Raw genomic sequence first — 24539 nt, 5'->3', positions numbered from 1 at the left:
ATAAGTTTTACGAATGTGCACGCTAGAAAAATATTACATGTTATCATTATTAAAAGTTTAATATAGAAGTCCCTATGTAAATATTGAAAATACGCGTTAAATTTCACTGTCACGGCAAAAGATTTGGTGATCTCATAGGGGAATGTAAACCATATTTTGAACTCCGGGCTTTAAATTCTTGTGGCCTGTAAAACAATGTGGAATCGGAAGGCTGGGGATGTGGCCAGTGACCCTTCAAAAAATTAAGTCCAAATTAAACGTTCAATTCATTTGATTTAGATCTCAAATGGAATTGGTAGTTTTAGAGAGAGTCATATTTGTATGGTTTCAATTTTAAAGTTAAAAAATTTATTTGTTTTTTTCGCGTTTTAGTCTTCATATCTTTGTTTTTTGTTTTTTTTTTACTTCGTTTTTCCCTTTTTTTGTGTGTTCCTGTCTTTTGTTACTGATCACAGACCCTGTGCATTGGTCCGAAAAACTAATAGCTGTTATTCCTTTCGCCATTATTGGCATTTCCCAGCTGTATTTTTAAATCTTGGACTTTCCCTCCTTGTTATTGTCGGACGCTACCTTTCATCTTGTTTTACACTATGGACGACAGTGGAAAAATAGATGACTCTGTTAACTTTTATAAAACTTTTGTAGTTCACTTTTCAAGCTCTGGAAAACCAGAGGCTTTCGACCAAGATTTTGACAATATGTTATGCATATGTTACGGTGAATTTCCACAAAATGGTTAATGTCGACAGTCACCGGTGAATGTCCGAAATAACCTTCTTTATCCTTGGATTTAGTCACCGTTGCCAGTCAATTTTTTCAATTTAATGCAAGGTTTGATGATGGCACATTAGGTTAGATTAGATTAGGTTTCGTTAGGCGAGGTTAGGTTGGTTTAGGTTAACTTAAGTTAGGTTTTTAACCCATTTCTGATATTTAGAACCAAATTTCACTTAACCTAATCTAACTAAACCTAACCTAATCTAAACTAAAATAATCTAATCTAACCTAACCTTAATTATACCATTACAGGTTGATGAGACTGAAAAAGCTGACTCGCAAAGCTAATTGAATCGAAGCAGAGAAATATGAATTTCGAACTTTCACCGGTGAATGTCGACATTAAATAGATTTCGAACATTCACCATAACATAAATCCACATAGTCAAATTTTAAATGAGCATCAAAGAATATATTATAGGGAGTAGACGTTTCATGCCCGGGAGTCTATTTTTACACCACCATTTTAGTATAGATCCTCCTTTGATTGTTCAATTCGAACATCCATAATTTTACATTGATTTAATTTGATAATCCATCACCACTTTGTTTTATCTGCTCCTGTTTGTGACTACTGCTGCATGCATGGTTGAAAGGACTAGCTTACATATTGGATGACAGTTTCTAATTTCACCGTTTTCTCCATACAAGGTGTTTTAATCCGTTCTTGGCGTGTTCAATATATGTTATAAAAAAAGTAACAACAACAAAAGAATAGATAATAACAATAACTGAAATGATGTGCCAGGAAACATCTGTCTCGGGAGGGGGGAGGATAAATTCACATGAATTTATCCTGGACTTAAATCTTTAAAACAAAATTATGTGGCCTGACCTAAAAAAGTATAAATTTTTTTTCCAATATGGAACATTTCCACACTTTATATGTAATGGAACGATTTGTATGTAATTTTGTACTTTATGTGCAGTACTCTAGGAGAGAGGGGTAGTAGTGGCAGCTGCACCTTGCAAGCCACCTTGAGCTGCCTTCTGGCCGAACTTATGGAGAAGTTTAAAGGCCAGAAAGAAAAATATGTAAATTGTCATCATTTTAGCTAAAGGATCCTATACCTGAATGACACTTATATTCATACTTCTATATATTTTTTGTTTTACACCTAAAAGAAACACAAATGCACCAAAAAATCTTTTTATCTATTTTTTCATTAGACTAAACCTTTTAGTACTCCTACTAGCATTAGGGGTAGAGTCATCAAAATGCAAAAGTTGTCATTTACAATCTTCAGCTAAAGGGGTGAGTAGGAATCCCAGATAGCATTTTGTTAAAACCTTTTTCCTGGAAATTTTTAATTACCAGCATGGGTGCATGAATCCCAAACTAAACGAAAAAGTTGATTTGATGCTATTCTAGACTTCTCTGGATGGATTTGTTTGCTATTCGTTTATTGATTCGATATCAAACTTGACATTTTCTGGGAAAATTTAGTAAAGGAAAGGTTAAAAACGTCCATCCAGGTTTTGAAAATAACTGAAAATACATGCAAATACAACCTATAAATACACTGTAAAGCAGGGTTGTAGTGATTTATAAATCGACGAGAAGCGAAAAAAAAAGAAATTTGGACAAAGGCTTCAAAAAACAAATTTATGCGGTATGGTCGTTCATGGTTTTAAACAGCCAGAATTGATATATCTCTGAAATCAGTTCTATGTATGTAGTAACTGCTATAGCAGACACTAATGCCAACAGCGTCGTTGGACCATATTACACAAAATGAAAAGCCGTTTTCACTATTTTTTAAAGTTGTATTTCCAAAGCAAAGATTTGGCATGTGACGACAACAGAAAAACGTAAAAAATCTAAAGCAAAAATAGTTCTATTGAGAGCTAAAACTTTCTCGAAGAGAACTTAGTATATATTTTTCCTTCCATGTAGGTATTATTTTACTTCAAAGGTTTAAGAGGTGGGGAGGGTCAAGGTCTCAAAGCAATAAAAGTAGAATAATTATTTGAAAGTAACATGAAAATATGGGGAGAAATGTAAATATAACAAGATATTTTCCTTAGGTTAAATACTGGGTGCTATTCCTCCTCAAGCTTCGTATTTCACTGATATTTTTCATCATGTAGTGTATTTTATAAATCTTTTATTTTGTCAGTGTTCCTTGATTTGAGCATCTCTTATCAGAATTCAATCAAAATTCGAAAGAAATAACAAGAAACTGAATCAGAACATCTTTGTACACATAGGCATAATGTAAACACAGGCAGATCCATGATAATCCACAATAACTCACTGCACAATAATCCGCCAGGAGGGGGAGATCTTTCAGAGAGGTGAAGATAAGTATTTGTAAACAAAATAACATGTGGATCATATGGAAAACGGAATGCACTATAGAGAAAACCGGAACAACCGTAAAATTTACATTATATTTATTGAGGGGAGGATATGAAGGGGGGTTATGGGAGGGGTATGGACGGAAGGTTCCCACCCTGAGTAATTGTACGACTATGGATTTATTAAAGTGAGAATATGAGTAAACAATGTTTAAATCTTGAATCCGTAACGAAGAGAAACGACTAGACCTTGACATTGCGCTGGCAAGTCGATAGTTTGACAGCATGCCACCGCTACGTCAGGGTGTATTTATATCTGTATGAGGGTGTATAGTATTTCTGGTAATGCTACAAACAATTTTGCTACTTCTTAGCGAAATCAAACATTCATAATCGTAAAAGTGCTAAACCCTGCTGTACAGTTTATGATATAAGGACGATCACAGGGAATAACAAAAATTAGTCAAATGAAAATAAAGACTTAAAAGCAAACACGCAAAAAAGGAGACTGTAATAATTTCAACCTTTTTAAACTATACAAAATCAAGCCGTAACTCATAAAAAAGTCTTATACAAATTCAGATATCACTAAGAATTTGAAATTCATCAGCTATAGTAAAATTTAGCCTATGCGAGGCCCCAACCAAACGTTTATCACAGTTTCTAAAATAAAATTTCCATCCATTTAGGTAACAACTTAACAATGTTCACAAGCACCGTAATATACCCGTTATCTAAATTTTATGATCATCAAAGTCTTCCAGATTGGGCAGCGGGAGTGACTCAAGGTCGGGCTGCTCTGTGATAGTATAAAAATTTCCATTATAAAGAACACCGAGATCTCTAAGAAAACCTCCACGAATGGTAGCACTAATAGTCCACCGAAAACATCCTGCACCCTCGAGCTCCCTTTCTAATTTTCTTACATCTATTATTTTGGCTCTCAAGCGATTTAATATTATACCTATATCAAGCACTGATAAGTGTTTTTGTTGATCTAAAGAAAGCTGATCAATTAGTGTTAAAACCTTGTCAGATGTTGCTACTTCGTTGTCTTCTAATGGATAGCTTTCCCCTTCTGGATCATCTGAGTCTGAACTCTCTTTCCTTATCTCAGGGTTAGTGTCTTTTGAACCTCCCCATGATTGCTCTACCTTTCGTTTTTCATCAAAGCGAACCTTTGATGACCCATGTCTTTGATCACGCTTAATGCTGCTTGTTCCTGTTAATCGAGTCTCTTGGTGAAGGGCACAACAATGAAATTCACAATCTTTTGAGCAAGTAGGCATGGGAGTTTCAGATTTGGATTTGGAACGGGATGCTGAGTTTTGGACGTTGTTTATGGTTGTTTCGAGACGCCCATCTCGACCGATTGTAGTAAAGGCATGCCCTATTGACTCGCCTTCTATTACTGGAAGCCCTTCTGATACTTCCTTGCTCCCGGAAGACTTCGATACATCGCAGAACGTCACTCCTGAAAGTAGTAATGCTGTAGATTTTAGTACGGAAAGAACAATAGTGTCCTTTTTTATACAATAAATGAAAGCTCCTTAGAATATGAGTCGAGAGAAGCGTTAATTTTCAGCGTACAGATCTATTTATCGCTTTTTTTTGGTTGTTTTTTAAGATTGAAAAATATGTCAAAGTGATTCCCAACGATTTCTGTAAGGAAAGATTTCTGAGTTTTAAAAAAAGTTTGGTCATTCTCTAAGAAAAAGTAAGTAATATCATAACTCTTACCCAGTAAATGAGTAGATCTGGAGCTAAAAAATCTAATGAAATAAAGTGTTTTAATCTTTTTGTGCAATTCACAGCTACACACTTGTCGCAAAATCGCTCGTTTCACGAGAAACATAAGCAATAAGCGCAATTATATCAAGCGAATCTATTCTTTAATGGTAAAATAAAAATCAAACAAACAGTTTTTTTCAATTGAAAGTATGGAGCAACATTAAAACTTAAAACGAACAGAAATTATTACGTATTTGAAGGGGTTTTTCCCCTCCTCAACACCTCGCTCTTTACGCTAAAATTTTTTAGCACCTTTAAGAAAGATTCTTAATGCTCTAATTAAATAACCCTTGTATTTCAGGAGTCTTTCTTAAGGAATTGGGACAAAATTCAAAATTTAGCGTAAAGAGCAAGGTGAGGAAGGGAAAATCCCTTCGAATACGTAATACTTTCTGTTCGTGTTTAGTTTTATTAATGGTTCTTACTTTCAACTGAAAAAACTTGTTTTTTATTTAATTTCTTATCGTTTTTAAATAATGCCAGGAAATTTGGCCCCACCTCCACAGAGAAACCTCCTTCTCCACGGAAAAATCCTATAGACAATTCAATCCTGGTGAAAATTTACCCCGAACAGTTACCTTTAACAACTCCACACGTAAAATTGAGACGGAAAAGAGAAAACAAGACATATAAAAAGAAATTTGTATAGGAATTCTGGCAAATTCCCCCAGCGTAAAATTTCCCATGACAAGTTCAGCCCCTGAAAATTTCCCTCCCCATAGAAAATCCCCCGTAGAAAAACTCTCAGCAGAAAACTTGTCCCACGCCACCCGAAAAAGTATGCATACTTCCCAATAACAAATGCCAATGATGAACAAAATGGCTCAATTTTATAATTTTGATCAGACAATTTTGGGAAAAAAAGATCAGGGGAGGGGGCTAGCTGCCCACCCCCCAGTCTTCTTGGTCACTGAAAAAAAGAAGTAGAACTTTTAATTTCTGTTCGAACGTGTCCTTTCTCGACGTTGTAGGAGCGACCTCTGGGTCGACTCGATCACCCCTGAAGAAAAAAAAAGCAGATAAACACACACCCGTGATCTTTCTTCCGGCAAAAAAATATAAAATTTCACATAAAAATCCCCTTTTCGAGAATCAGGCAAATTTTCTCAGGATCATGCCCTTTTATGTGTAACACTAAACACTTTTGTAACACTTTGTGAAACATATATATTTAAAATCTGCATAATAAGGCAATTCTTTTGATATATCTATCAATATCAAAATTCCGCTTTTTAGAGTTTCGGTTACTATTGATCCAAGTCGCTCCTTACATACATTTCGTTACAACGAACTGTTTGACCATGCGCAATTTGAATTTGATCCTCGTCCGCCTCATTTCAAAATTTATGCATACATAGGCCCGTGAATCGGATTAACGAACAACAGAACATTCGAATACTGTAGCTATATGCTTGATTACTGAACAGTAGCCTACCTATAGCATTGGGAAAACGTTGGAACTTTATATTATTTTTGGTTCTTGTTTAAAAACTTCACAAAACAATATCTGTTTTCACACGCTCATTTTTATCAAAAAAGAAAAGATAAAAATGTTAACCAAAATTTTCGACCCAAAAATTAAAACCCTTATAGCGACAACCCTTTCCTCTCGTCCCATAGACTTTCAATTTATTAAAACTTAGTGGGTGGTTTAACATATTGAACGCCTAGTTCTTCAGATCAAGCTGAAGCAACATGGTTGCTGCTATCCATTCAATTGCTGATTTCTAAGGCCCTTTAAAGATAAAGGTGATGAATGGTGATTTTTATTTACTCGTCTAAAATTCATGGATAAAGGTTATAATAATGCAGTTACATCATAGCGACAGATTTTCATTGAAACTCTTTTTAACAGAAATTTTCCATGATTCAGGGAATACATATATCAAAATTTGTGAATTCAGTATGCTTTGCAACAGCTCTAAACCTAGGTCAGTAATATTTTTCAATACGCAAACTAAGCCTTTATCACATATTAGACAATTGCTATTTTTCAACGTGCAATTGACTTTAAAGTTTTGAAAAATTAGCTGGCGGATTTAATGTATAATAGACTCTCCAAGCCAGAGGGATGACTGTGCCGTTTCTTTAATTCCAAATCAGAATTTTACGTGGGCCCACCTTCTATCTGGAATGGCCTCAGAGCCCTTCTTAGCAAATCCTGAGCCCCAAAGATGAAGTTTCAGGGTCATACCAAAAAAAGTACGAACTATTGTAGTTTTACTTAGATGTATCAGGAAAAATAAACAGATGCAAGTTTGAGTATTAGTTTTTTCTTTTATTTCCTTTGTTCATCGAGGGGTGTTCATATCAAACCGCTGTTCATGGGATGCCGGGTTGAAATTCACTCGAATAGAAATTAAAATTTCTATTGCCTTTTCACAAGCAGCACAATAGCGCTGCCTTAGCAGAGCCATGTGGGTACAATGGTGTATTATTTATTTTTATGATTTTTTTTTTGACCAAAGCATTTCGTATAGAAAAATTGTCGCAGAAACTTCAAAAAGCTCATTCAACTGAAAATTGAAAGTTTTAGTGCCCTTTTTAAGAGTCAAAACTTCAAGAGGGGCTCATTTGTTTAGAAATCAGAAGTCAAAAGTGATCGAAGGGCAACTAATCTAAACATAGTAGCATTTAACAATACCTCCGGGGTTGAAACAACCCCCGGGGCCCAGGGGCAAGGGTTGTAAGCTATGCCGCGGGGGTGCATACAGTTTTCTTTATTGAAAATGAAAGTTCTAATGCTCTTTTTTAGATTAAATGTGATTGGAGGGCATCCGGCCCCATCCCACACAAATCATTTCCCAAAACACATCTAATCGATTTTGATACGGCATTTTTGCTCAACAGAGTTAAAAGGTTTAGTGATTATGTCTTAATTGGTGTCCCCCCCCCACACACACACAGTCCTTAGGGCTGTCAGTTAGACAATTCGTCCATTGTTCCCATATTGTATGTGTTATTAATGAAAGTGGCTTGTTTGACTTTTACTTTCCAGTGTTAATTAGAAAACAGCACCTAATTTAAAGGTGTTACGTCGAAAATATGTCGTATATATGGAGAAATGAGACTAAGCCAGTAAACATCAATAAAATCAATTTTTTGTTTTGCCAGTTTCATTAGAAATTTGTTTTACATTTGGGCAAGATTAAAGTTTATCTAAAAAGGAGAAAAATTGATCCCACTGTCCCTCTGGACCCTGTGAATCAGCCTCTAACAATCACTCTATGAATAAACCTACATAGAGCTATCAACCACTTTCTAAAAAAAAAATTCGGTTATTATTTTAGAATAAAGTGGTGTAGGTGAATAAAAGCTTCAGAGAGTATCAGTGGATTCAGGGGTTTAAATTTGATGCCCAGTTTGCCCTAAACGAAAGTCGAAAAAATTTGTCGAATTTTGTGGATTTTCTGCATTTCCTTGGCTGATGTTTCATCAACAGCTGGTTCATCATGCTTTTCAATTGATTTAACTGACTGGCATTATTAATGCCAAATTGCTGATTTGACTAGTAGTGAGATGCCATTTGAGTCAACTGTAAAACATTAATTTCACAAATAGTCTACAGCTATATTGGCTCATTAAAGCCCCCCTCCCTTCCCTCCTAACGAGCTGAATATGGCCCTAGATCATCTTCGAAAGTTTCAAATTCCGTAAGCTCACTGGTTCAAGATAGAGATACTGGGGGGCTACGACTTTAAAATGGCCGTTATGTGTGTGGACAATGTTTGCTTCCCTGTTTACTGTACATCGGATTTAAATTTAATTTGGTTACTTCCTGGATTGGACTGGATTCTTCAAGAATTAACCCTGCTGTACATTTGATTTTAATTTTTTTTTTTCTTTACTTTCGGGATTGGGCATGATCGATTATTTCGATTTTTATTTTCCTCTTTAAGTTTATGCTTGGGCGTCCTTGCTTCTGTAAGTTTACGATGTTTCAGTTTTGTAGTTTCAATTTGTGTCACCTCTATTTGTGCTAACGATAAATTGCCAATTATACAGGTAAAATATACGCATGTGATTTCACGCATGCCATGTTTTTCTGTTATGAATCTAGACCCGTCCTAGCAGTGAATTCTTAGCTCTAATTATTTTTGTTTTTTTATTCTGTGATGGTTGGTCTGTTCAGCATCATATCTTTTATTTACCTTGATCAGTCACTTTCGTTGGTTGGTCCCACTGCAATACTAAAGTTAATCGTCCATGATTATCCATCAGTTTCCACTCAGGCGCTTCCTGATGCACATGAAGCAAGTTCAAAGCCTCGTACACTACCCGAGGAATACTTGCCAGAGCTGAAACAAATTAGTTTAGTTTAATCACAGTCATTTGCAACATACCTGGAAGAATGTCTCAAATTATGTGCTGAAAAAGCACCTTAATTCATCATTACTTGTTCTCGTATACCAGAATTCTACTTCGCACGATATAATAGGAACAAGGAAAAGCGTGTCAGGTATCTTTAGTTGTTATAAATGTCTTAGTTCTTGCGGCTTCACCCTGGGAATTCCCTCGTGGAACCCTCTCCCTACAGAAGATTCCCTCCGAAAATTCCCCCCATGGAATTCTCCCCTTTCCCGATAATTCTTCCTTAGAAAATTCTCCCACATGTAAAATTTAGCAGGTAAAGGGAGATTAGGACAAATAAAACGAATGAATAATGTAAAATATATAAAGTTCTTTAAGTCTGTTGTTACACATCAAACGTAAGAAGCCTGAAAAATTTGCCATATTTTCAAAAAATGGGGAAACGCTCCCTATGAGGCAAGTGATTTGTAAGCAAATCATACTATTAGATTCGGTGTATTAGAGAGCCCAACTGTGCAGGTTTCATGATCTAAACAAAATTGGAATTATAATTTTTTTTTCTCAGAAGTCAGAACAAGGAGGCATGTATGTTTTTTTTTTGTTCTTATGGTGATTGAACGGAACCGATGGTCCTAGAAATGGTCAGATAGTCAGAAGTGGGTTCATTCAAAAGAAAACTCATTCAAACGAAAATTAAAAGTTCTAAGGCATATTTAAAGTGACCAAAAATATTGTCCCACGAGAAAGTGAGTAGTACATGTGTTTGCAGAAGAAGAGGCCACTACCCCTTGGATCCCTGTATAGAGAAGAAGATGTCAGTACCAACATTCCTATGACAGCCAGCAGGTATTATAAGAGAAAGACTGTCCAAAATACTGTATGCAGTTTAAGCGGTGCCCATACATTCATATCTCAACTTCCGGCACTATATGGATTTCTTGGAAATACATTTTTATATAACAATGCCATGATTTCAAGCAGCCATATAGTATTATCTCAACCAAATAGTTTGATATAAGAGAATGCTCGCCCGGTTCAAGTACGTTGTTCAATAAAAAAAAAATAGAGTTTGAAGTAACCTGATGTCTAATAAATGAAATTTTGATATGGATTCTTATATACATTTGGTAGATATTTTTTGGCACACTAATATTATCGAGCCGATTATTGACTATTGATAATTGCTTATGACATATCTGAGTTTCGTTTGACAAGTATGTTGTTCAATAATAAAATTGAGTTTGAAGTGGCATTATGTCTTATAAACGAAGTTTTAATATGGATTCTAATAAACAATTGGTAGAGATCTTTTCGTACTCTAATGATATCGACCCAATTATTGATTATTGATAACTGATTATGACTACAACAGGGCAGGTATCAGTATTGTAATGTAATGGTCCTCTGCATATCGGTTTTCCATTGCCGGGCTTGCGCATGAGTTTGGGCCCCATATTCTCATCCGGGGCCCCGAGTCCCAATTCAGGAACCCCAGTCTCCAATATAGGGCCCCAAGTCCCCCACCAGGGCCCCAAGTCCCCACTCCATGCCCAACCCACCCTCCAGGGCCTCAATATCCCCCTCCCAAGTTTTGCCCCCTTTTTCAACTATTTCTGGAACGTGTAAATAGTTGAAAAAATTTTATATATATATACATATATATATATATATATATATATATATATATATATATATATATATATATATATATATATATATATATATATATATATATATATTCTTGAAAACGTCTCAATATTATTTCGGGAATTCGCTTCAGGGGATTTTTCTGGCCCAAAAAACGATCTAGATAGGTCAGAAGTTTGAGAAAATTCTTTAAGAGCCTTAATTTTGGGAAAAAATATTTATGTAAGTGACGTCATTTTCATATATCAGTATTGCAATGACGTCATTTGTCAATATAATTTTAAATTTTACTTAAATAAATGTTCTCTTATATTAGTTTTCAGTTCTGAATCGCTAAAGCTATTATACAAACTGCAAAAATATTTATGTTACCTCATCAAAATTAGAAGTTCTTAATTAAAGCTGGAGAAATATCTGAAAATTAAAAAAAGAGTTTTATTTTTTGTTGTAGTAAAGTTTGTGCTAATCTGGCTCCTGGAGAGAGTATGGGGTACGGTCTTAAGGTTAATAATACTAGGGTAATGTTTCCTTAGGGTTGGGCTGACTAATTACACGAGCCGTGCCTGCTGGGTATATGTAAGAACCTTAAATAATGTTATAGAGAGGCTGAATATAAATATGATTACTTTTATTGAACTCAACAACATTGATACAAGTAACTGGCAGTATATATGCCAGGTGTGCTATTTTTCTCACAGAAGATAATGAAAAACAAAATTATAATTATAAGCTATAGAAATTAAGACACTTACAATAACCCAAAGCCTTCCTAAGCAAAAGTTTAACACAGGTCAGAGGTCAACCATGTATCAAGATATAAAAAGTTAAAAGTTACAACAAAGTGTAACTTATATAGGCTAGGCCCAACCACGCTTTTCCTATCCACAGACCTACACAAGCAAGGAAGTGGTAATTTCTCAATATCATTGAATGCCCACATTCAAGGTTAATTTTCTAAGATTTGTGGCACTTTTTATGGTTAATTTTAAACTCTTATCTTAGTTGAGTGGTATTTCCAAAACCCAGGATTTTATTTTGCAACATCAATATTTCATTTTATATTAGATCAATTTCTGCTTACTTGATCAGGCTACCACACTGTTATGTTAAATCCACTTACAGCATACAAAGGAAGATACAACAGAATAAACACCAGTAAGCTTACAGTTTTCAAAGCAACAAAATGAACAACAAAATGAAATCGAATTACCGGAATTAAAACTATGACGCATGACACATTAGAAAGGGAACATGGCTCAGTATAAAATACCAAGCGTAATTAGTCTACTTACAAAAAGCGTCTTAAGTAATTTCATAATACCTAGAGGACAAATGAAACCACCTAGACCTTCAAATGTGACAAGATCAATCTGAGCAGCTAAGGTAAAAGGTATTGAAAACATGACTAAAGTAATGATAGTCATAAACTTAATGATAAACAATGATAAATCTAAACGTAACGATAACTCTAAAGTAACGATAAATGAAAATGAAGAACAAATATATACAATCAGAATACTTTCGTTAGCAACAATTACTAGTCAGCTCTAAAGTGAAGAACAAAGAAAAATATGGTTTGGAGATGAGGAGCAGCAAGAATTAAAACCACTGAAAAACAAAAGTGAAGAACTATGAAATATATGGCAAAAGGACATGCCACAGTAAGAACAAGGAAGTATATGGTTAAAAGATAAGCGTCAGTGCGAATTACAAGCAATTGTGAGAAAGCGAGTATCAGAACGTGTCAAAATGGAATGAAGAACAAATAATTGTGCGGTTAGAAGACAAGCGACAGCAAAAATTAGAACGAGTCAAATATGAAAGTGAAGAAGAAAGAAATATTACGTTAGAAGAACAACGTCATGACAATTTTCGATGCTAACAAAACGTGGCGCATTTCGCAGTACTAATATACAAAGATGCCATAAACTATGCAACTGTTCATTTCAAGTCATTGAGACCCTTCAACTTACCATGTGTTACCTGGGGAACCCTCAAGTAGCAAGGAGGTTGCTACTTACAACGAGAATAAATATATACAAGCCTACCACATGCGGAGTGGCAGGCCCGGCTTAGAAATCGGCTAGACAGTTTTTTTTCTTAACTGGCATATTGACATTTCTTGCCACTAAAACGATTTAAAAAAGTCACAACTTTAAGGAAGAATTCGTATTTTCGTATTTCGATTATTTTCTGTGGTGAACTTGTGGTGTTCTGTGTTTTTTTTTCTTCTTAAAACTGGCAAATTGACATTTCTGGCCACAAGAACGATCTAAATAGGTATTGGTATTTCTCCCAAGGTGACTGTATTGAGCCTGTGGTGACGTCTTGGCATAAGGAAATGGCTCAAATTGTTTACGGTCAGAAGACAAATATATATATTTGTATGTATTTTGAACTGAGGACGAGCTCTGAACACATATCTGAAGAATGTGCTATGTTTTTTTCTGTGTATTGACCTTGTCTGATGGTTCTTGATTTTACTTAAATAAAAAAACAGTTTTTTTTCAACTGAAAGCAATATTAAAACTTAAGACGAACAGAAATTATTACGTATATGAAGAAGGGTGCCTTCTCCCCAAAGCCCCACTCTTTACGCTAAAGTTTTTTAGTACTTTTGAAAAAGCTTCTTATTATTCAAATTTAACGACCATTGTGTTGCAGCAGAAATTCTTAAGGAATTGGGACAAAATTTAAACTTTAGCGTAAAGAGCGAGGTGTCGAGGAGGAAGCAACCCCCTTCATATACGTAATAATTTCTGTTTGTTTTAATTTTGAATGTTCCTCCTTACTTTTAGTTGAAAAAACATGGTTTTTTCATATCTAATTTATGGTCGTTTTTAAAATGGCCCCATGAAATCTACCCCCACCTACACGGAGAAATGCCTTCCCCATGGGTATATACTCTAGATATACCCATGATCAATTTCACCAATTAACCCCTTAAAAATTTTAAATAAACTTAAATTAGAATTAGCACCATTGTAAAATTACGTTTATTTTTATTATTGGACCATTAACAATTGCCTTGGCTTGTCTTTTGTCATTATGATAAAGACAACGCCGAACCTTTGTTCTTCTAACAGAGGCTGACGCAGTATCAAGTTCTTGGCTAACGTCCTTATAAACTATAATGTCGGTATTTATGGCTATTTCGTCGTTTGGAGCTTTCATCGTTTCATCGTTTGGAGCTCAATCCGGGTGAAAATTTACCCAAGACAATTACCCTTAACAGCTCCACGCGTAAAATTTAGACGGAAAAGAGAAATCAAGACATGTAAAAAGAATTTTGCACAGGAATTCTGACAGTCCTTCAGTGTATAATTTTTCCTGACCATTACATCCCATGAAAATTTTCTTCCCCACGGAAAATTCCTTCATGGAAAAACTCCCAGAAGAAAATTCGTCCCCCACCCTAAAACGTATGCGTACTTCCCAATACCACCTACTATGCTCAAACAATGAGCAAATTTTATAACTTAAAGACCTTTCGTCTGGGGCTGTGGGGGGGGGGGGGTCATGTTATTTCCAAAGGCATAGTTAAAGGATATTTCAATTATGATGAACAAAATGGCTATCTCACAATTTGATCGGACCCTTTTGGGGAAAAAGGGCGGGGGACGGGGTCTAGTTGCCCTCCAATCTTTTTGGTCGCTTAAAAAGGACACTAGGACTGTCAGTTTACGTTTAAATGAGCCCACTCACAATATTGCAGGACCACTGGGTTGATATGGTCACCCCTGGGAAAAAAACAAATAAATACTCATCAGTGACCTTTCTTCTGGCAAAAAATCAAAATTCCACATTTTTGCAGATAGGAGCTTGAAACCTCTACAGTAGGTTCTCTGATACGCTGAATCTGATGGTGTGATTTTCATTAAGATTCTATAGCCTTTAGAGGGTGATCCCCCTTTCTTCGAAAATCGGTAAGTTATTTTTTAAGCTTGTAGCCGTTAATGGATAAGGCTACAGTTAATGGAACTTATATATTTGAAATCATCATAATAAGCTATTTCCTTTGATATATCTATTGGTAAACAAATTCCGTTTTTTAGAGTTTTGGTTCACTATTGAGCCGGGTCGCTTCTTACTTACAGTTTGTTACCACGAACTGTTCGATAAAATCTTAGATTTTTTCTCCGACTCTTTTTATTCAAAATAAATATTGTATTTATTAGCATTTTAGAGACATGGCAGTACAGGATTGTTTTTAGTCAAAAAGTAATCGAAGGGTAGCTTATTATCATTCCTATTACTAAGCATAAATATGTCCTTTATCTTACTATTTTTTCTCTCTGCTATTTCCCAGCAAGCCCAGTGGGAATAAAACAACTTAGATCGATAATATTCCCTACAATATTTAGGGCTATCCTGAAGGCTCTCTCAAGTCTTAGAAAAAAAAAGAATCAGAACAAATACCGAATAAGTCAGCTCATTTCAGGGAAATTTTTAGAATAATTTTTGCCGGGCAACCGGTATTTTATATATATATATATATATATATATATATATATATATATATATATATATATATATATATATATATATATATATATATATATATATGTATATATATATATATATATATATATATATATATATATATATATATATATATATATATATATATATATATATATATATATATATATATATATATATATATATATATATATATATATATATATATATATATATATATATATATATATATATATATATATATATATATATATATATATATATATATATATATATATATATATCTCTCTCTCTATATATATATATATATATATATATATATATATATATATATATATATATATATATATATATATATATATATATATATATATATATATATATATATATATATATATATATATATATATATATATATATATATATATATATATATATATATATATATAAATATATATATAAATATATATATATAAATATATATATATATATATATATATATATATATATATATATATATATATATATATATACTAACGCTTAACTCTTTACACCCTCCCTTGAAGTTTCGATTTCCTTTATATTCTTGCTTATGACTTCTTTCCACCCCAGTTGGGGACAACTTGCCTTCCGTTTGACCACAGACAGCTGGCCGCAGAAGTTCAATCTTTAGCAACCTGTCATCCGTAAGATGTGGCCTAGTCATGTAAGTATTTGTTTCACCTATAGCCCTAAAAAGTAGTATCGAACAAGATTTTTCGTCAAGCTTGCCGCTTGACAGACGGTCAGTCAAACCCGTACCTGGAACTATCCTTAGACCATTCCTCCAAAAAACATTGAACAATTTTTCCTCTACCTTTTAAAGTGCCCATGTTTCAGAACCCTGCTTGACTGTTGTCATTACTGTAGTTTCCAATATTTTAATCTTGGTTCACCGATTTGCCTTCAGATTTTTTGAAACTTTCTTTAGCTGTGAAAAAACACCCTGGGTCCTGGTTATTTGACTTTTTATATCTTCATTACAAGTTCTATCCAGGTAGGTGAAAAACTCACCTGATCAGTCTTTTCGTTGCTCAAACATCACCTCTCCACCTTCATTTATCCCTAGTCTAAGCGACCTATTTCTTTTAACATATATTTTGAAACTTATTCTTGCACCCTTTGCTTTTAAAACTGAAAATTTCTTCATTTTACTAAAATTGGTATCTGGGACGCTTAAAGCATCTACATAGTCTATTTCTAGGATAATTTTATATTCCCACTTGATTCCAAGCTCTTTCATAGCCTTTGCCATGTATCCTTTGAAGCTTCATCTTTCAACCGTTTTAGTACTGTCTCTAACTCCTCTCAAAACATGTCTTCTTTCTCTTCCAAACTATTAAAAAAAACTATATTCTCTATATTATTTGTTCTTTAATTCATTCAGAGAATTTCGAAGGGGATGGTAGTCTTAATCAGAAACATTACGTGCATCCAGGTCACTGTATAAAGATAAAATGATTTCTACTCTTCATTCTCGGTGGGAACAAACAGCTCCTCCCACATACTCTTTCATTAGCGGGTTATTAATGTTAGTATGTGTTTATCCACAGTGGTGTTTATCAGTCAAAGGAAAATGGTTCGAAATTGTATTATTCGAAATTGCGAAAGTAAAAAGAAACTTGGTGAACTGGCGAAGTGGTTTGCAACTGTCCCATTTCACATGTGTGACTTAATTTATAAACAAATTATCACTTAATCTATAATTTATCAGATCAATTGTTCTGATATTGATAACTTATCAATTGTTCAAGGTCGAAGTTAATCAGATAGTTGACTTCCCCCTTGAACAATTTATGAGGTTTTTTTGCGCACACGGGAAATCGAGAGACATATCTATAAAGGAAAATAAACCAGCAAATAATTATTTTAGTTTTAGTAGTTTAAATATTTGATTATCTCTTTTCTTTCTTTTCTTAAACCAAAGTTATATTTACTCTTTGCATTATTACAGCCCACTGTATATACATTTATATAAATTTATATGCAGTGTTACCGCCATACCAATTATTCTCCTTTCCTTTTTTATTCTTTAATAATAATTTCTGGTCGTTTTGAGTTTGATTTGTTGTAGGCTTCTATTTCTACTGATCTTAAATTAATATGACCTTTACTTTTCTTAAAAAAAGACTTTCTTTACGTAAAGTTTTCGTAGTATATATATATATATATATATATATATATATATATATATATATATATATATATATATATTACTATTTTTATTTTACATTAAAAAATGGTAAAATTTTAGATCCTTTTTCAAAGATCACTTGTGCGAAAATCCATCTTGCTGATATGTCGGGTCAGAGAGCAAGATCTCTTTTCATATCATGATTAACTTTGCAATGGGTGTAAGGACATTAAGCATAAGGTCGTAGAACTAGACCCTGGCGCCACGCCGGCGCATCAACCGAACGCCGCCAACGAGAGGCCCGATTAACTGTCACCAAAGGGTTGCGACACCGTGGCGTGCTGCCGCCGACATACATTTACTCCTTTTAGATGCAGTTTATAATTTAACTGATATTAGGTGTTGATGAGTTTCTAATTTAGAATGAATCCCCAAAATAAAAAATGAATAATATCCAAAAGAGCAGCCACAAGCAATCCAAAAAAGCCGCAGTTTAGCATTAGCCTACATGACATATATTCTACAAGGAAGCCAAAAAAATATAAAAATGTATATTTTGTCTCTTAATTGTTATTAAGACCAGTTTTTAATACAAAGAAGGCTTTTACGGAATCCAAAAGCGCAAAAAACAAACAAAAAACAATCAAAGTCACCCATTTCAACTGTTTTAAAGGTGACAAAAAAAAATATAGGCAAAGAGCATTATGAAAAATTTTTAGGCTTCTAAGTTCAAAGTAAGTTCAAACTTCTATTCAAAGTTTTTCCCAGATAATTGACGAATTTTGTGTGATGGTATTTGAAGTTTTGTATGCAGTAATACTCGATGAAAAAAAACTAATAATTTTGATAATTATTTATCTTAAGAATACATAGCTAATAGACACTTCAACTATTATGCAAGGGCTCTGAAACGCCAAAGCCATTTCGTTTCTACCAGATTTCTACTTTTCTTGATGAATAACGAGGAAAACCAGCATCCAGACAGCAGACCTGTGAAGTTTTTAACTCCTGAATAGGCCCAAATCTGTTGTTAGTTCAAGCTGGGATTTGAGAAAGACTGATGAAAACATTAATGTTTGTGGTCAACATTGATCGTACCGCCGGCCTTCCCTTATCGGCGCGGCACCGGGGTCTATTTTGAACATTATATTTGCAATATCTTAAGATCGGCTTGGGAAATGAAGTTGAAACTTTTAGGTACTGTTGGAAAAAAAAAGGAGGACATTGGGAAGAAGAGACTAAAAAGAAAGGTTGTGTTTCTTATCCATCAAAGCTTTTTCGCGCTATAAGCTTCTATGGAACTCATAATTCATGCACATCTTGGGAACAGTTCGGACTATCAAACCAAAACATTCAGATAGTGCTGATGGGAAAGGTATGGGGAGGGGCAACAGGATGTTGAACTATAACTTGCGAAGAGATGGCAAAACTAAATCAAACGGCACCATGCACATTTACTCACAACATCTTTGGAACATTCTTGGGGGTTGGAGTGGAAACTTTGAGGTTGCATAAGAGAAAAAAGGTCAGAAGAGCAAGGGGACTTGAAATTTAAGGCTGGGGGAGGGGCAGCCAAAAATGTAATGTCTCGAATTTAGCTAAACATTTTTGGACTTCAAGGCCAAATGGGAATTAGATTTTTGCACGCTTAAGTATTGAGGTAAATAGCTTAAACAAAAAAAAGGCTTTAAAAATATTCCTATTACTGACCACCGATAAAATTGTCAATTAAAAACAAAGGGAAATTAATTTTTTAAAATACTTTTCAATAAAAAAGATTTTAAGAAATGCAAAGGCCACATAAACTGTAACATGAGAGGAAATCAAATCCTATACCAATTCAAACTTAAAACAAACATATATTACTACCAGCTAGTAAATTAGACTCAAAACAAACGGAAATTAAAGTAAATACTCGCATTAAAAATAAAGATAATAAATACTGCTGAATAAATAAATAAATTAATAAATAAGTTAATCCTGAAATGACCAGAAATCAAAATGAGTAATCGGGTTAAACTTAAAATAAACAGCAATTACCACAAACAGGTGTAAGGCTACTACCCCCCTGAAGCTTTTTAAGGCCTTAGTGTCGTTTGCACTATAGTGAGTGCTAAATATCTCTTAAACATTTAGTCTTTTATAGTTACAACTTTGAAAATAAAAAATACTAAGATTTCCTGGAACCAATATTATTATATATAAAAAAATGGCCTAATTTTTTAGTTCTTTCTAGTCACTTTGATTAGCTTGGTGATTTTTGTATGGATATTTGGATAAATAAATACTACAAAGTTCAGAATACATATTATTCAATAGAGCGCAAATGACAGTCGAACCGTTTAGAGGGCTTGGTAGGAAGAGGTAGTAGCAACACTCTTATTTGTAAACCTAGGCACTGGCCTAAGGGGGCAGTTCTGGTGTAAGGTCTAAGTTGGTAATTTCTGTTCATTTGGGGCTTATCTGGATTATTTATTTCATTTTGTAGTATTTTTTTTTCGTCTTTGAAAGTGGGATCCTTACCCAAGCCAAGCGTGCTGAATTGATTGTTGTTTTTTATTAGGTTCTCAATTTTCTTATACTTTTTTTTTACTAGAAACAGAGTTTCTGGTGCTGAAATTTGGCAACAAAACCTTAAACCGTAAAAATTTATAAGACCCTTGAAATCCCAAGAAGATTCGATCTATTCGAATGATTACTCGTTATAAACAGCCAAGAAACCCAAAACTTCTTTCAACCTTTCTTTCTGTTAAAACGAGTAAAAGCGTTTTTCAGCATGTTACTCTTTTAGAATTCATGTCTTACATCTTTTCTGTAAAGCTACTGTTTTGTAATTTCTTTTGACAAAAACAATCTCTTTAGCATAATTTGCAGTCTGCACATATTGGTTAAGAAATTCTTCATGTTCTGCTTCTTACAGAATTTGTGGAATAATTATTTCAAGAAAATAACTTACCACTCCTTGAATGTTCTCTACCCAGTGTTGTCCACCTTTCTTCTGGCCTAAGGAACATAAAAATTGTGTGATCTGGCATTGTTCGGAAAAAAGTGTCTTCATCAACTTGTGTCCCATCACTCTCTAGAACGACTCTTAAACTGCTTTCCCCAGTGACAGATAAACCTAGCTTCGCTTTTCCTGTAATTAAGTTCCAGCATCATTTCCCCCACGCTAATAAGAATATCTCTCTATTAAGCGCAAGGAAACGACAAATTGATATAAAACATGTTTCCAATACTTTTAATCATCGACTAATATAATACTAAAAGATTGCGATCCTTTCCACAACTGAATAAAAAAAAGAACAAGTGTTTTCAACTGAAAGTAAGGGGTGACATTAAAACTTCAAACGAACAGAAATTATTACATTTATGAGGTGGTTGTTCCTCCTCAGAAACTCGCTCTTTACGCTAAAGTTTTTTTTATTACCTCTAAAAAAAGCTTCTTATTGTTCTAACTAAACAAACAGTATTTCGGGATTCGTTCTTAAGGAATTGGGACAGAATTCAAGCTTTAGCATAAAGAGCACGGTTTTGAGGAGGAACAACCCCCCTCCTATACGGGATAATTTCTGTTCGTTTTAAGTTTTAATGTTGCTCCTTACTTTCAGTTGAAAAAAACTTGCTTTTTTTATTTAATTTGTGATCGTTTTTTAAGTAATACCAGGAATTCTCGCTAAACCTCCATAGATAAAGCCCTCTCCCCAAAGATTTATTCTCTAGGAAATTCAATGCTGGTGAAATTTTACTCCGGAAAATTACCCTTAATATCTCCACGCATGAAATTGGGTCGGCAATGAGAATACATTACATAAGAATATCGTAGGGGAATTATGGCAAATTAGCCTACTGTAAAATTTCTCCTGGAAAATTTACCCCCTGGAAACTACCTTACGCATGTAAAATTATCCCCGTGAAAAATCAACCATCATAAAATCCCCCCTCCGGAATATGTAGGCATACTTCCCAATAAAAATACTATACGTAAACAATTAGCAAATTTTGTAACTTAATGACCTTTCCCCACGAGATGTGGGGAGGGGGATAGGATTAGCATATATTCATCCTTCACAGGTCGATTGATTCGATTGACCTAGCTACACTTCTGGGCTATGGTCGCTATAATACGCAACTACCAAGTGAGGAGTAAAACTAATATCAAATATTGTTTAGTATTAGAGTATAAATAAATTTGAAACTAATAAAGTCGTAGGCGTCGAGAAAAGAATTTTAATATAGAAATCCCGAACAATCCTTGGAAATCCAGTACAATCCTTTGAAATCAAGTAGTAAGGTGGTTAAGGATTTGGCAACGCCTATAGTGGGTATAATATTGGAGCTGCTACAAATTCTTCTTACAAAAGGTCTTATACATTTTAGGCAGTGATACGGCAGCCTCTAGTCATCCATGCCCCAGCCTCTAAGGGCCCCAATACCCCCTCCTCCAAATTTTTTTCCACTTTCCCATTTTTATCTCTTTTTGAAGTTTAATTTGATTTTTCTAACTTTTTTTACTTTTTTTTTAATTTGTTTTAACATAGAAATTTTCTCTAGTTTTTTACATGTCTTAAAATGACATGAAATATACTTAAAAAAATCACATTTAATATTTTACAAATACAAAATTAGAATGATATAGATATGTTAGTTGTGACTTTTACTATCAGAAAAATAATGTTTGCAGTAACACTTTTCTTTTTTTTACTTGGAATTTTTTTGGACAGAAAATTTTTTCAACTTTTTCTTCTTTATATTTCATTTTATTTTTACTATAAGACAAATAATATTCATAATATCACTTTTTCTTTTACTAATACTACTACTACTAACAACTCACCGCAGCACCAAGCCACCTGAGGCCAACACAGCTACGAAGGCTCCTCCTCCATCCAAATCTATTCAAAGCCACTCTTTTTACACCCTCTGACGAAGTTCCCATTTCCTTTAAATCTTTCTTTATGACGTCCTCCCACCCAAGACGGGGAAGACCTGCTTTCCGTTTAGCCCTAGACGGTTTGCCGAGAAGAAAAATCTTCGGCAATCTGTCATCCTTCATCCGCAAAACGTGCCCTAGCCATCTCAGCTCTAGAGAGTGGCATGGAACCACATTTTTCGTACAGCCTATTTTAGGAAATACGGTCAGTCAGTCGGGTACCCTTCCAAACTTTAATTGTGAAAAACTGCCTGAGCCTTGGCTATTCTACTTTTAACATCTTCACTGATACCACCATCTTTAATAATAGTGCTACCAAGGTAAGTGAAGCTGCCCACTTGATCAATCTTTTCATTACCCAGCGTCACTTTTCCACTTCACTTACTCCTAGCCTTAGTGACTTAGTCATCTCAACATTAATTTTCAAACCTATTCTAGCACCTTAAACTCGCAAAATCTCTACAAGTTCAATCATTTTGCTCACACTTTCCTCTAGGATACTTAAATCATCAGCATAATCTAAGTCCAGAAGACTTTTTCCTCCCCATTTGATTCCGCGGTTTCCATTGCCTTTCCTGTACTCCTTAATACAAAGTCCATCAAAATAATCCATACAAAGGGGGATAGAAAACAACCCTGCTTAACTCCTGATTTAATACAAAACCAGCTGCTAACCTCATTTCATACCTTAACCGAAGCAGTGTTATTCTCGTACACAGCACTAATCACTTTAATTTATTTATCTGGTATACCATACAAGGATAAAACCTTTGCTAAAGCTTTTCTATCAACAGAATCGAGCTCTTGCTCATAATCTATAAAACTAACGACCAAAGGTGTTTGACAACTCAGGCACTTCTCAATTAATAACCTAAGAGTGAAATTTTGGTCGACGCATCCTCTACCTTTTCTAGAACCGCACTGTTCTTCTCTTAAAACTTTGTCTACGGCATTCTCTAAAATGTTGTAAAATCCTTTTGATCTTAAAAAATACCTGTATTAATTGACAATGGAAGATTTTAGTTACATGGAAACGGCAAAAACATAGATTCTGAAACAATTTGAATATTTTCTTCATTCTGTGAAATTTTTTAAATCCTTTTTATGCAAAAAATTACTTGTAGTAATTAATAGTGGAACATTTTTGTTACAAGAAAATTACAAAAGCATTGATTCTGAAACATTTGAATAGATTCTGGATTCTGTCAAATGTTGTATAATCCTTTCGATGCTAAAAAATACCTGTATTAATTTATAATGGAAGATTTTAGTTACATGCAAACTGCAATAACATAGATCCTGACACATTTGAATAGTTTCTTGATTCTGCGAAATGTTGTAAAATCCTTTTTATGCTATACAAAATATCGGCATCAATCGATTATAGAAGATTTTAGTTACATGAAACGGCAAAAGAATGGGTTCTGAAACATTTGATGAGTTTCTTAATTCTGTGAAATGTTGTAAAATCCTTTTTATGCTAAACAAAATATCGGCATCAATCGATTATGGAAGATTTTAGTTACATAAAATTGCAAAAGCATAGGTTCTGAAAGATTTGATGAGTTTCTTAATTTTGTGAAATGTTGTAAACTCCTTCTGATGCTAGAAAAATATCTGTATTACTAACTGATAATGGAAGGTTTTAGTTACTTGCAAACTGCAAAAGTATAGATTCTGAAACATTTGAATAGCTTCTTGATTCTGCTAAACAAAACATCGGCATCAATCGATTATGAAAGATTTTAGTTACATAAAATTGCAAAAGCATAGGTTCTGAAACATTTGATGAGTTTCTTAATTCTGTGAAATGTTGTAAACTCCTTCTTATGCTAAAAAAAATATCTGTATTACTAACTGATATGGAAGGTTTTAGTTACTTGCAAACTGCAAAAGTATAGATTCTGAAACATTTGAATAGTTTCTTGATTCTGTGAAATGTTGCAAAATCCTTTTGATGGTAAAAATGAATATCTGTATTAATAATTGATATTGGAAGATTTTAGTAACATGCAAATCGCAAAAAAATATATTCTGAGACATTTGAATAGTTTCTTGATTCATGTAAAATGTTGTAAAATTCTTTGACTCTAAAAAAAATATGTGTATTAATAGTTGATAATGGAA

At 33.9% G+C, this 24539-nt stretch overlaps 1 protein-coding gene across 6 annotated transcripts in view; it reads right to left on the bottom strand.

Moving 5' to 3' along the window:
* Positions 1-24539, bottom strand: part of LOC148949492 (uncharacterized) — a 151991-nt gene that overhangs the window by 5509 nt on the left and 121943 nt on the right. For 2 of the 6 annotated variants that reach the window (XR_016142087.1, XR_016142089.1), the window contains 3 exons: positions 20439-20618; positions 9021-9167; positions 3603-4552 (listed from right to left, as the gene is read on the bottom strand). Coding sequence is in view for 2 of the 6 variants with exons in the window: in XM_089092991.1 (XP_088949117.1) it covers positions 3813-4552; positions 9021-9167; positions 20439-20618 (1067 nt within the window). In the remaining 4 variants the exon portion in view is untranslated. Of the gene's footprint in view, positions 1-3570; positions 4553-9020; positions 9168-20438; positions 20619-24539 lie in introns of those variants that run through there. The other 4 variants (XR_016142088.1, XM_089092991.1, XM_089092990.1 and 1 more) reach the window with 4 other exon arrangements.

The sequence above is a fragment of the Artemia sp. Qi Xiang Cuo genome, chromosome 8, assembly GCF_049724085.1.
Source record: "Artemia sp. Qi Xiang Cuo chromosome 8, ASM4972408v1, whole genome shotgun sequence".
Taxonomy (NCBI): Eukaryota; Metazoa; Arthropoda; class Branchiopoda; order Anostraca; family Artemiidae; genus Artemia; species Artemia sp. Qi Xiang Cuo.
This window is presented reverse-complemented; position numbering and strand designations above follow the sequence as displayed.